The sequence below is a fragment of the Gopherus flavomarginatus genome, chromosome 5 (genome assembly GCF_025201925.1).
Source record: "Gopherus flavomarginatus isolate rGopFla2 chromosome 5, rGopFla2.mat.asm, whole genome shotgun sequence".
Lineage (NCBI taxonomy): Eukaryota > Metazoa > Chordata > Testudines > Testudinidae > Gopherus > Gopherus flavomarginatus.
In genome coordinates, this window is record NC_066621.1 from 130,384,572 (window position 1) to 130,397,884 (window position 13,313).

General features: G+C 45.4%; 2 protein-coding genes across 3 annotated transcripts in view; one reads left to right on the forward strand and one right to left on the reverse strand.

The window, feature by feature from the left end:
• RIN3 (Ras and Rab interactor 3) overlaps positions 1 to 11,838 on the forward strand; it is a 104,012-nt gene extending 92,174 nt beyond the window's left edge. For both annotated transcript variants that reach the window (XM_050953229.1, XM_050953230.1), the window contains 3 exons: positions 1,000 to 1,131; positions 4,172 to 4,335; positions 10,453 to 11,838. In XM_050953229.1, the coding sequence (XP_050809186.1) occupies positions 1,000 to 1,131; positions 4,172 to 4,335; positions 10,453 to 10,761 (605 nt within the window). In that variant the 3' untranslated portion in view covers positions 10,762 to 11,838. The remainder of the gene's footprint in view (positions 1 to 999; positions 1,132 to 4,171; positions 4,336 to 10,452) is intronic.
• The window catches only part of ATXN3 (ataxin 3), a 464,297-nt gene that overhangs the window by 433,255 nt on the left and 17,729 nt on the right, over positions 1 to 13,313 (reverse strand). The gene's annotated exons all lie outside the window — the stretch shown is intronic.

Here is a 13,313-nt window from a genome sequence, read left to right on the forward strand (position 1 = left end):
CCAGTTATCTCATCATTGAAGGCAATCAGGTTGGTCAGGCATGACTTGCCCTTGGTGAATCCATATTGACTGTTCCTGATCACCTTCCTCTCCTCCAAATGCTTCAAAATGGATTCCTTGAGGACCTGCTCCATGATTTTGCTGGGGACTGAAGTGGGGCTGACTGGTCTGTAGTTCCCTGGGTTCTCTTTCTTCTCTTTTTTTAAATATGGGCACTACATTTGCCTCTGCCACTGGTCAGCCTCACTCTGCTATTGGTCTGCTGCTGGTCTCCAAACCAAGTCTCAAAACTGGTTTGATCACCAGTACTATAGAAAAGCTCTTTGTTTTCACATCTTAATGCCCTGAATACAGAAATACTTCTCCTTGGCTCCCAGCTTCCTTGGGGCATCCACTGTAATTTAGTGCTCACAGTATGATAGTCACCTCCTGAAGGAACAGGAAAGCAGGATTCCTCCAGCCCTAAGAACCACTTTCAATATACTATCTCATATTTTGTTGTAACCCCTGGTTCTACTGCCAGATACAGAGAATGAGGATGAACCCAAAGGGTACATGAGTTTGTAAACCACTCTGCTGATGGGAGCAACTCAGACCACAGGTACTGCACTTTTGAACAGCAACAGACTGAACTTCAAGAGAGAAGAATTCAGCCTTTATGTCAATCCACAATTCTCTCTTATTTGTGTTTCATAATAACTAACACATTCTGATTTTAGCTGGTAAAGCATCTTTGTTCTTCTTTGTGTCTTCAACCTGATATTTTGTGCTCGAAGTTTAGTGTTGTGGGGGGTGTTTTTGCTTGTTTGACAGTTTTTTAATTTTAAATTTTTCAGTGTTCTTTCATTGGCATTTTTGAGCTATGAACCCTTTAGCTGATTTAACACAAAGGAAATTGTCTAGTAGGAGCCATTTAATGGGAAGCTTGCACTTCTGTATTAGAACCATAGCCTTTCTGGATAACCTATTGATACCTGGGTGTGTTCCTCTTGGTTGCAGGGAAGCCTTATGGTGCAGATGATTTCCTCCCGGTGCTCATGTACGTCTTGGCCCGCAGCAACCTGACTGAGGTGCTTCTGAATGTGGAGTATGTGATGGAGCTCATGGATCCTGCTCTGCAGCTGGGCGAGGGTGAGAAAGAGTCTTCTCTTATGTTGCATGTTCCCTTTTGAAATGATTATGTACTTCTCTGCAGAAAGCATGTAGGGTTTGTGAAATAGATAAAGAGCTCTAGCTAGGGTCAGGCAACTGTAGTGTAAGCTTCCCCCTTATGCCTCAAAACGATGTGACCCAAAGTTAGGTTTCTAAATATAGCAGCAGATTGTCAAAAATGCTGAGCACCCAGAAGCTCCCACTGACCTCAGTTAGACCTGCAGGTACTCAACCTTACTGAAAATCAAACCACTAATTTAGCTACCTAAATACAGACGTAAGAGGTAGAGACGTTTTGAAGACCTTGGCCCAGGTGTTAGAAACCTAACAGTTCTCTATTGAAAAATAAACTTTGGTAATACATTCTGCTAATGCTTTTAATTATTCTAATGAGAAAAGATCCCTTTGCTTTAATTGGTTGGTATGTCTTTGATCATATCTAATTGTCAACCCGCAGGATGTTTGTGTAACCCAGCTGACCCCTTTGGCAATGTTATCTGAGTGATAAATAACCAGTGATGTCCAAAGGAGGTGGAGTAACATTCACTGCAGGGGGGAGATCTCTCTGAACAGGGAAAATTAAATTACTTTGCCTCCTGTGCTAGGGGACTGGTGTGTTTCTGAAAATATTGTTTTAAGTGTTTTCTAAACATCATTTGTCTGGCCAGCCATGATAATTACTGTGAGTTTCATTAACAATCAAAGGAAGCACTAGAGAGAGCCCACAGAGCACACAGAAGGGGGAGGATATGTATGTTGCAGAATTGCCATCTAGTGGCCATTTTGGTCATCTGCAGCCTTTTAGTATTTTCATTTGTTTTCATAAAGAATGAGAAGACAAACCTGGAAGCCAGCAAGAACTGTGAAAGTTAACTGTTAGAGATGGGTTAGACCAGGCCTGGCCAACCTATGGCTCCGGAGGTCCATGTAGCTCTTCAGAGGTTAATATGTGGCTCCTTGCATAGGCGCTGGCTCCGAGGCTGGATCTACAGATGCTAACTTTCCAATGTACTGTGGGGTGCTCACTGCTCAACCCCCTGCTCTGCCCCCGATCCTGCCACCATTCCACCCCTTCCTCTTCCCCCAAGCCTGCCATGCCCTCACTCCTCCCCCTTCCACACCAGAGCCTCCTGTGCACTGCGAAACAGCTGATTGCGTTGGGCAGGAGGCATGGGGAGGAGGAGGAGGTGCAATTGGTGGGGCTGCTCCTACCAGTGGGTGGGAGATGCTGGGAGCTGGAGGGGAGTGGTGGATGGGGGGCTGCTGACATATTACTGTGGCTCTTTGGCAATGTTCACTGGTAAATTCTGGCTCCTTCTCAAGCTCAGGTTGGCCATCCCTGGGTTAGACTCAGGACCTCAAATCCAAATCTCTTTGAATTTGAGTTCAAATCCCTGGACCTGAACCTGCCCCTACAATTTTGTTTCTAGCATGGATCTCTCAAGAACAGCTTGCGAGACTTCAGCTCCATCCAGTTCAAATCAGAAAGTGAACACCAGTTTGATCTGGTCTCAAATCCCAACCTTCTACCTTAGTCTAAACAGGATCCTGGTCCATATATGAAAATTGCTTCCTTAGCCTATCTCTGCTGTACAATGATACACTTAGCAAATCTGGAAACAATTGGTTTGATTTCAGTGGTAAACTAGATTACTGAGCGTTACGATTACCCCTGCTGAGGGGAAGAGTCACCTTGTGGTGAATGCTCAGAACTAGAAATTAGAATGTCCAGGTTCTAGTCGTTGCTCTTTCATTAGAGATTTCTGCCTCCCTAGCAGCTACCAGTAATGCTGTACCCGACCCCGCTGCAGGTGCTGGGGCTCACCACCCTTTAGAGATTGGTCTGGTAGGGCACTGGGTGTACCATACACTTGGAGACCAGCACTGCCAGTGCTCCAAGCACTAGGACCTTCAGGAAGTTCCACAGTAGACAGGATTGGTTGCAATATGCTCATTGTCAATGGCTAGGTAGATATTATACCCTTTCCCTCTCTTAGTTAGTTAGTTAGTAATAGACTGGGGGAAAAATTTTGAACCAATAGTACATTCACTGAAAAATGCAGTTTGGGGTCAACTAAAACTATTTGCAAATTTGGGTTGAATTTGATGAATAGTTGCAGTTGGAAAAGAGAGAGGTTTTTTTTTTTTTCAAAAAAGTCGAAATGTTTTATCCCAACATTTTTTAAACAAAATATTTAATGTTTTCATTTTGAAACAAGGTTTCAGTTGAACATTTAGCTAGCTTTATTTAAGAAGGCAAAAAAGGTTAAAAAAAAAAAGCCACCCTAGATTAAATGGGGAAGAAAAAGATTTTGTTTCAGGTTGAGAAATGTTCTGTTTGACCCAGAATGAAATACTTTTTGGTTTTTCATTTGGGCCACGGAACCAAAATATAAATGATTCATTCCATTCTAGTTACTGATTCCTGCCAGTTGTATGCAGCTACATTATCATTAGTTGTATTACCCTGTCAGCTAGGAGTCCCAATCTTGGACAAGGAGCCCCATAGTGCTAGGTGCTGTACAAACACTGAATGAAAGGACAGTGCCTGCCCCAAAGAGTTTACAATCTAAGGGAAGGTTAGTGACTTGGGTTTCTCCATGAAAGAGGATGCTCTGTTCATTTACATGAATTCTATGTTTAACCATAAGATATCAAAGAAAACCCACAGCGCACCAGCCTGCAGTCACTGCTCCTTCCCAGCTGTGAGTGAGAGAAGTGACACAAGCAGGTTAGGTAGCATGTGTCGCATCTGCAACTACATCAACCAGAATGGAATGGAGAGCACTGTGATAATTATTTATTAGTTCTATTGCAGTCACACCTACACATGCCAAACAAAGGTCAGGGTCCTGCTATACAACCAATGCAAAGACATTCCATGCCCCACAGAGCTCACAATCTCAGATTTAAACAGTTCACAACGGGTGAATGAACATAGAAGCAGGGAAGAGGGAAGGACAAAGTAATGGTAGAATCAGATGTGATGCTGTTTTGGGACCTTCTTGTCTTTTTGTAGGTTCCTATTACTTAACTACCACCTATGGGGCCCTGGAGCACATCAAGAACTACGATAAGATAACAGTAACTCGGCAGCTGAGCATGGAAGTGCAGGATTCCATTCACCGCTGGGAGAGACGGAGAACGCTCAACAAGGCCCGGGCGTCCCGCTCGTCTGTGCAGGTCAGCAGCTCTGGGAGAAGGGTGTGGGGTGGAGAGTGCAACTTCCATAGTGTGAGAAGCAGATGAAAATTCCAACTGGAAACCAGGCTTCAAACAGGGCCCCAATTATTCCCCGCGATTAGTAATACTATTACTCAGTGCACACCATCTGCTTGCTAGGCACTGCACTGTGCACAGAGGAAGTCAAAGTTCCTATCCGCAAGAGCTTACATTCTGTGCTGGGCACCATGGAAGAAGCAAGGAAGTGCAGAATGAAAGAAAGCTACAAAGGGAGCTGTGAGAAGTGGGAGGTGTGAGCAGGGGGAAGAAGAGGAGAAGAAAGAATTGAAAATAAAGAACTAAGAGAGTGCAATATCAGCTGTCACAGTTTGAAGCAACTGCATCTGTATCCCCCCTCCATCAAGGCCAGATTTCCAGTTAGGCACAGTAGGCACATACCTATCAGGACTGGCATTCTAGGGGCGCCTTATCTCTCTAAAACTGTGCAACACGAAAGTCAGCTGTAGGCAGATGGGGAGCGCTGAAGATGCTGTGCCTAGGTGTGTGTACGGTGTAAATCCGTCCCTGCCCTCCATGGCCCCTCAAGGGCAGCCAGTCTGGGTTCCCAACTCCTCAGCTGTCATTTCTCCTGTGCGTAGACCCACATTTCTGTCCCTCCTGACCAGCGTTTTTCCAGGCTTCACAGTTTCCTGCCTATACTGTGTGATATTCCTAGCAAGCCAGGCATCCGAGACAAGCCAGCAAGTGCACTTTGCTTTCTCTTCAAAGGCTATGAACAGCTGTAATTGCCAGCAGTCACAGGTTACCACGCAGATTTTTCTAAGCAAGTATCTTTACTCTGAAGGTGAAAGTACTACAGAGAAAACATATTCAAACCCGTCAAAGAACCTACACACATGCTAATAAGCTTATCAGAGATCACCATCATCCCCAGAGCAAACAAGGACTCTGGTAGGAGTCAGTGCTTCAGACCCCATCAAGGGTGTTTTCTGCAGGGAACAGTTCAGAACAGCCTCAGCTCAGAACTAGCACCCTCATGAATAGCTCCGTTTTTCCACTATACAGCTGGGGCTTTGATCTTGGCCTCATGTAACAGGTAATAAGCAAACAATGCCCCCATACCTCCCATCTCAGGGCATAGCTTCTGAAGGCCGTTTTTTTTTTAAATAACCAAAGGTGAGGGATTTGTATTCACCTCCCCCACATATAGCCCAGGAAATCCAATCCAAAAATCGTTTGTTCAGTATAGTCCTTTGATCATCCAGCTCTTATATCTGTCACAGCTACTCCCTCAAGAAGTTACATGCAGTCCTGATCCACAATAATACATGAACCATTCATCGAATACAATGGACATCTCCCCGGGATAAGTCAGGAAATTGCCATATTTGTCACAGCAGCATCTGACAATCTCTTAATAGTGAGGCTGATGCGAAGGCTAGTGGAATCCATTGAGGCCCCACACTACAAGTTTTGGGCCCCACACTACAAGAAGGATGTGGAAAAATTGGAAAGAATCCAGCAGAGGGCAATGATTAGGGAGCAGGAGCACATGACTTATGAGAGGCTGAGGGAACTGGGATTGTTTAGTCTGCAGAAGGGAAGAATAAGGGGGATTTGATAGCTGCTTTCAACTACCTGAAGGGGGTTCCAAAGAGGATGGATCTAGACTGTTCTCAGTGGTACCAGATGACAGAACAAGGAGTAATGGTCTCAAGTTGCAGTGGGGGAGGTTTAGGTTGGATATTAGGAAAAACTTTTTCACTAGGAGGGTAGAGAAGCACTGCAATGGGTTATCTAGGGAGGTGGTGGAATCTCCTTCCTTAGAGGTTTTTAAAGTCAGGCTTGATGAAGCCCTGGCTGGGATGATTTAGTTGAGAATTGGTCCTGCTTTGAGCAGGGGGTTGGACTAGATGACCTCCTGAGGTCCCTTCCAACCCTGATATTCTATGATTCTATGGGGGGATGCCAACAGGGGCGTGGCCTGGTTTTAATATCAGAGGAGGAAGCTGGTTTTTGCAGCAGAATTTTGGACACAGTTGAGAGGAGAAGTAGGGAGCCCGGACAGCAGGAGGTTGCTCTGATTAGACTTTACACATACACAGAATTACAACAGACATTGCCCTTGAGGAACATCAGTACTGATCATAAAAGTTACCCAAGCTAGCTTTTAAACCCAGAAAACTCTTTTTCACTGGTGACCTAATTCAGGATCTAAGCTGTGGGCTAGATCCTGATCTCTAGCACCCCACTTCCAAGGTCACTCCTAGGAATTGCCCTAGGGCAACCCAAAGGGTTTACTATTGCAATGATGGAATTCAAAGAAATTACAAGGAGGCTGCACTAAAGGCGAGGAAAAGAAAAAAGAGTGCAGAATGTGTAAACCTGTAGGCGGGCAGAGGCAATGGGGTTAATGCCAGGGCAATATGATCTGAGTTCTGAAGACAAGCTGAAAATCTGAATGGATATATTCTTCTGGATTAATGCATCTATCCTGTTGTGTGATTCCCATTAGCATTATCAACAACCACGTATACGCACTGATGGGAGAATGTGTCCATAAACACAGTTTGGAAAGGATCTGATTGAAATAGGTGGGATAGAGAACATAAATGCCAGTCATGTAATAGCTGATGTACAAGAGGGTGTAACTGAAAATAAAGGCCCACTCCACCTCCTATTTAATAGGCCTCTTTTCCATCACTAGTACAATACCTCTATGTAACACTTCCTCTAGTTGGCTTGTGTGGGTGATGTAATAAATTTACTCCTGGAGGAATTCTGCACCACGGCCCATGTGTAGAATTTATGTCCCCCACAGATTTCTTTGCTTCCCTGCAGAAAAATGACTTTCTGATGGGGAAGCAAAAGGAAGCTACAAGAGCGGTCATGCAGCCCTCCCCAGCAGTATGTTTTGGGTGCCCAGGCAGCCAGCAGAGAAGTAAATCACTGTGGGGCAGGGGGGTGAAATGGGGGAAGATCCGGCTGGTGGCTCCTACCCTGCACTGCGCTCAGCTGCTAGTCCCAGCTGGGCTGGGGAGGATAGGACTTCCTCTTCTCTGGCACAGCATCCAGGGATGTGTCAGACCCACCCCCAAGTTTCTCCCCCGGCTGTAGAAGCTCTACAAACTTCCCCTCTCCCATGCTTCTTGCACCCATTGCACCTCAGGGGGAGGGATCCCTGTACAGGGAACTGCTCCCCCCATCTGCCCAACCGCCGTGCATCCAGACCCCACCCCATACCCATATCCTCCTGCCGAGCCTCTGCTCACCCCACTCAGAAGCCCCCCTATAAGCCCCACTCCCTCTGCCCCTGAACCACCATGATGAGCCACCTGCACCTGGATCCCCACCCTAATGAGCCCCAACCATTTGCACCTGGATCTCCATTCCACTGAGCCCCACTCCCCCAGCATCTGGACCCCACCGCTGAGCCCTCACACCCATCGCCCCCTGCTGAGCTCTATCCCTCCCACACCCAGACACCTCTCCTGCTGAGTCCCAACTTCACCTGGACCCCCCTGCAGAGTCCCATGACCATTGCACCGAGAACCCCCCCCAACAAGCCCCTGTGCATCTAGATCCCACCCGGATCCCCCACTGAGCTACCTGCACCCAGATTGCCCGACACAGAACCCTCTCAACCCACTCCTGAATCCCTTCACACGAAGCCGCTCCACACTTGGATCCTGCCTTGCTGAGCCTATCTGCCCACACCTGGTGCACCTGGCATGGAGGGGAAAGGCCCTGGGGTGTTTCTGGGGCAGGCCCTGTCCTTGTGCTGTGTCAGGGTTGGGTGCAGCCTCATCGCTGAGTCCATGTCCCAGGGGAAGCTGCACAGTGATCTCCCGCCTCTGTGCATCCAGCAGTCTGTGCTCCCCAATGCCATACTGGAGCCTCCACATTTATTTGACAAATAAGATTTGCAGAATTTTTAAATATTGTGTGCAGAATTTTTTTTTTTGGTGCAGAATTTTAATTTTTGTTGGTGCAGAATGCCCTCGAGAGTAAATAAAGACTGTGGGTTGTCCTGGAGATGGAAGTAACTAGCCTACCCAGGGCTGCTACGTTCCCATACTGTGATGTTATCTCAAGAAGCAGCTTGAATAGGGTTTATGCCAATGGAGGCTGACAATTGTTGCTAATGAGATGGCTGTCTCTCTCCAGTGACTACCTGGAGAGCTGGCCTCATTATAAAAAACATTCTCAGAGTTGACACTAATAAGCACTCTTGTCAGTCTCAGCAGAGAAACGAAAGACAGAATGGGGCAGGGAGACTGGGTTATCCTCTCCTCCCTAGATGTCCTTCCAAGTCAGAGGTGTGGCACTCGGGAAGGGCAGGCTGTCAGTGCTTCTGTAGCTGCTACCTGTGTTGCACCTGGCCAGTGAGTAAATATGCTGCCAAACCAGCACCTTCCCCAAGCACAAAATGAATTTTAACAACACTTTACTTTAACCCTTATTTTCATCCACAAGGTGGCAGTAAAGATCAGAGGCCTGATTAGTTACTAGCCATTTACAGGGACACCCTGAAACAATGAATGCTGAAGCGGAGCGTGAACAGAAGTTGCTGTGGACAGCCCTAGTATTTTGGCAGTGCCTGGGTTAGCCAGTGCTCCCTTTGTCCATGAAGAAACACTTCACTGTCTGTGAGCTGTCTGCCTTTTAGACATTCAGCCAAATTACCCTTCCCTTTAGCCATTTCACGATAGGCTGGACAAATCACTGGAAAATGTACAGGAGAGAAGAGCCGGCTACTGGCTGGGGAATGGTCCAGATCAGTGGTTCTCAACCTGTTTACCATTGTGGGCCGCACATGCTGCTTTTTATGTGTTATGTGGGCCACGTCCACACAATATATATACTACCCTTATGGCCCTGAGGATGTCACATGGGCTGCAGCTGCGTGCTGATTGGGCCACGGGCTGAGAACCACTGGCCTAGATGAACTGTTAGTAAGAAGACTTTGCAATTCTATAGAAGTTTTTACTCAGTCTCTTTTTAGAGCTGAGTCTTATTTTTCAAGAGTCAGAGCCCTCCACCAGGTCATCTTAAAAAATATCCCACGTTTCTCAGCTTTCCTTCTTGAGCTGGAAGACCAGAGGGCTTTCCAACCAAAGGGCAGGGAATTTTTAATCTTCGTGCATAAGAATGAAGTTGAAACTTGTGCTTCCCATTGGGGCTATGAGCTGACTAGAACTGTGATGCAAGATTCTTCCCTGGGAGAAACTAAGTATGGAATCATCATTTTCTTGGCCTGACCATTGAGGCTGGGACATGAATGGAATTTACCACCACGACAATCATTCATTTATTTCCACCCTACTGAAGCAAAAGAGTAAAGACACTACACCATGTTGTTACCTGACAGGTTTCCCATGAGCCAAGTCTTCTCTTGCCTCTGTGACACATCTGGTTGTGAGGCTTGATGTCTTGAGGAGAAGCTTGTGGATTACTCATGATGATGGTGCATTCCTTTGCTTCCTGTCTTGCTGCATGATGTCTCACAGATGAGGGTGGGAACGATTTCAGAGTGCACCTTCTGCGTAGCAGGAGATTCTTACGAGGGCCCCAAAACATCAAAATAGTTACATGTGCTTAACTTCAAGCATGTGAGGAGGCCCACTGACTTCAGTGAGGTGGATCACTTATTTAAAGATAATCACTTCGCGGGATCAGGGTCTAACAGTCAGGGCCGGCTCCAGGCACCAGCGCAGGAAGCAGATGCTTGAGGTGGCACATCTGGGTCTTCAGCAGCAATTCAGCGGCGGATCCCTCAGTCCCTCTCGGAGAGAAGGACCGGCCACCAAATTGCCACCGAAGAATGAAGCGGCACGGTAGAGCAGCCACCAAAGTGCCGCCAATTGCAGCTTTTTTCTTTTCTTTTTTTTCACTGCCTGGGGTGGCAAAAAAGCTGGAGCTGGCCCTGCTAACAGTGAATTTCCTTGGTTGTGTGTTTTCTTAATGAAAATCCCTAAATGTTTCAGAACTGTGTCTGAACCAAAATACTAATACAAACTTTTCTGAACATGGTATCTCAGGCCCCTCTTTAGTATCCAATCTATCCTTATGGCCTGAACTTGAGTGTTATATTTAAATCTATATTTTTCTTTGCAGGATTTCATCTCCATCTCCTTTTTGGAGATTGGTGCCCAGACACGGACGATGGCCTCGCGGATAGACACAACAGCTCAGCAGCTAGGCCAGCAATGTGCTGAGAAGTTTGAAGTGTCGGATCCCCAGAACTATGGGCTCTTTGTTCATGTTGACGACAAGTGCCTGCAACTTGCTGATGATGCCCAACCTCATTATATAAAATCCTACCTTCTGAAGAGTGAACCCAAAAAAGATTTCCATTTTATTTATAAACTGCTATGCAAGGAAGAGACACAAATTCCAGTCATCAAAGAGCCAGATTTTTTATAATGGCAGAACTGCTCTTGTATTGTGTTTGCTGCAGTCTTTGGAAAGACTGAGACACTTTATCTTATGAGATCTTCTGACATCAGGAGCATGTTGGAACTCAGCCTTTTAGCAGTGGTGGACAGGGTAGTAGTTGTAGATGCTGTCTCACTATTGGGCATTTCTCAGCAGAATTCATTTGCAGAAGCAAACAGACCATTCATAGGAATGTTCCTACTTTGGAAAACTTGAAGTATTAAACCTCAAAACCTCCCTGTGGCAACAAGCAAACTCATAACGGATGTGGACAATGGAGCTTAATCAGTTGCTCCTGAGTTTTTACAGAAGAGTGATTATCTATCCTATTATAAGTTATATAGGTGAGAGTCACCTATGCAGAAGACCTGTAAAGGGTCTATGCACAACTTAAACCCTATTTTTGAGGACTTATGTGGTGTGAGTGCCTAGAGCTGGTTCCCTGTACAGTGTTGAATTTCACCCTGTTTGAATAAATTATGACTCATGATTGATCTGTTCAGCAGCATAGAATCGTATCATGCAGCAGAACTCCATCTGTACCCTGGGATGTTATGCCACAGGATTCTTGCTGATGCTATATGTACTAACCTTTGAAATACATGTAATAACAGAACATGAAATCCAATAGTGTATGTGCGCTAAGAAGCCTTTCTGTGTGACATACATTTTACTGAATTACGTAATTTATGCACTTCCATCAATGTATTTTTTCCTCTTAAAGACTGAGACTCCGTCACCATCATTTTAGATGTACAACGGCCTTAATCAAATCTGTTGTACAGTAATGTCTGGTTAAATGTATTTATTTCCATGTGTGATCATTCTAAAATCACTTCCTATTTGTGAATAACTTGACAGTGTAAAAACACTGAGGGAGAAGGCAACATTCATTATAAAAAACTGTTTGATTTCAAATAGATCAGTGAAAGGACTCGAGGTCAGAGACGTTTTTTAAAAATACCACTTCCTTTTCAGCCAGTACTGGATGCTTCTGTTCTTTTCTCAGATGTTTTTGTATCTTCAGGTTGTTACATGAGTAAATACATGCTGTTGCAGACTGAACTTTCTGAAGTTCCTTTTGATTTCTCCACTCCTATTCTCCAGGACTCAGAACCTGCCAATGAAATCTCACTGCAGGCTTGAATTTTCCATAAAATGGCCTGATGCAAAAGCACACAAAACCTCAAGCCAGCTTTCTGCTTGTTAAGTGAAGAATGGACATGGGAATCCTTGGCTTAAGCACAGATATTAGTCCATCATGGGCCTGATCCCACAGCCCTTACTCAGTCAAAGTTCCCACTCATGTTAATGCACGCAGGATATGAGTAATTGTTGGTGCAGTTGGGAGTAGCCAACCCAAGGATTATAGGAACAGGCCAACTTTGATTGATTTGTCTTTAGTAGGAAAAACACATTGTTGTGATTAGAAAACGGGGTTGTGTAAGTGTGTTCAAACGGCACAACTTCTACATCCAACTAGCATTAAGGAGGAAATGGTCAGTGTTTTGAGGGGTGGGCTGGAGCCTACAAGTCCCACTACATTGTTATTACATTACTTTTTAAAGGATCCCAGCCTCATTACTGAACAATGACAGTCTACAGTCGTTCTCTCTGAGGTTTGACATCCATGTCCCTATATTCACCAGTGTTGTAGTTTGGCATGTATTTTGTGTGTGAAATAAATATATATGGATCCTTTGTACTGGTCACCAACCAAACGAGCATAAAAATTACAAATTATTACCGAGGCTGTTACCTTGTAATGCATTTAGTCTTGGGTCCATGTAGCCAGGAGAAAGTGATATTACATTTAGGAAGAGTAAATAATATATTGTGGTTTCAAATATATCATGTGCAGCACTGAGGGATTCTTTATGAGAGGGGTTTGCCCCAAAGTCTTTGACTCATTTTCCTGCCCTCCCCGCACGCATGCACTTGTGCTGTGCAATTGGCTGGCACCCTCCACTTCTGGTACCCTCCACTGTGGGAAGAGCCTTGGGATCCTTCCGGATCAAAGGTGCTGCATACGCAGTGTTATTTGGAATACAGCCCAGGGAACGACACGGCTGAGCTATGGCATCTGAAGTTTGGGCTGAGGCAACTTTTTATTGGGATTGAAAAGGGCATTTCTGCATCTGGGGCAGGTGGAGGGAACCTCTTCTCTGCTCTAAGGGGGATATTCAGTATGCCCACATGAAGCCTGAGTGATTCAGCTTTATGTACACATCCTGTGCAGTGGCTGGGGAAAGGAAATCCATCCTCCAACCAGTGGGCATGCCATGGTGCTGTAATATAGCCCTTCCACAACCATTATTACAGCCTATAGGCTTGGATACAAGCTACTGCCCCAACCCCTGGATTTTGCATATATATATAAATTCTTAGTCACTATAGTTTGCCAAGATGGGTGAAATAATGGCAGCAAGGTATGGTTTCCTTTTAGCACAACAGCTGTAAGATCATACAGTAATTTACATACCCTAACTCCTCTGATTCTGAAGGATCCCTAAAGTACTTTATAAGCTGTTTAGCGTCAG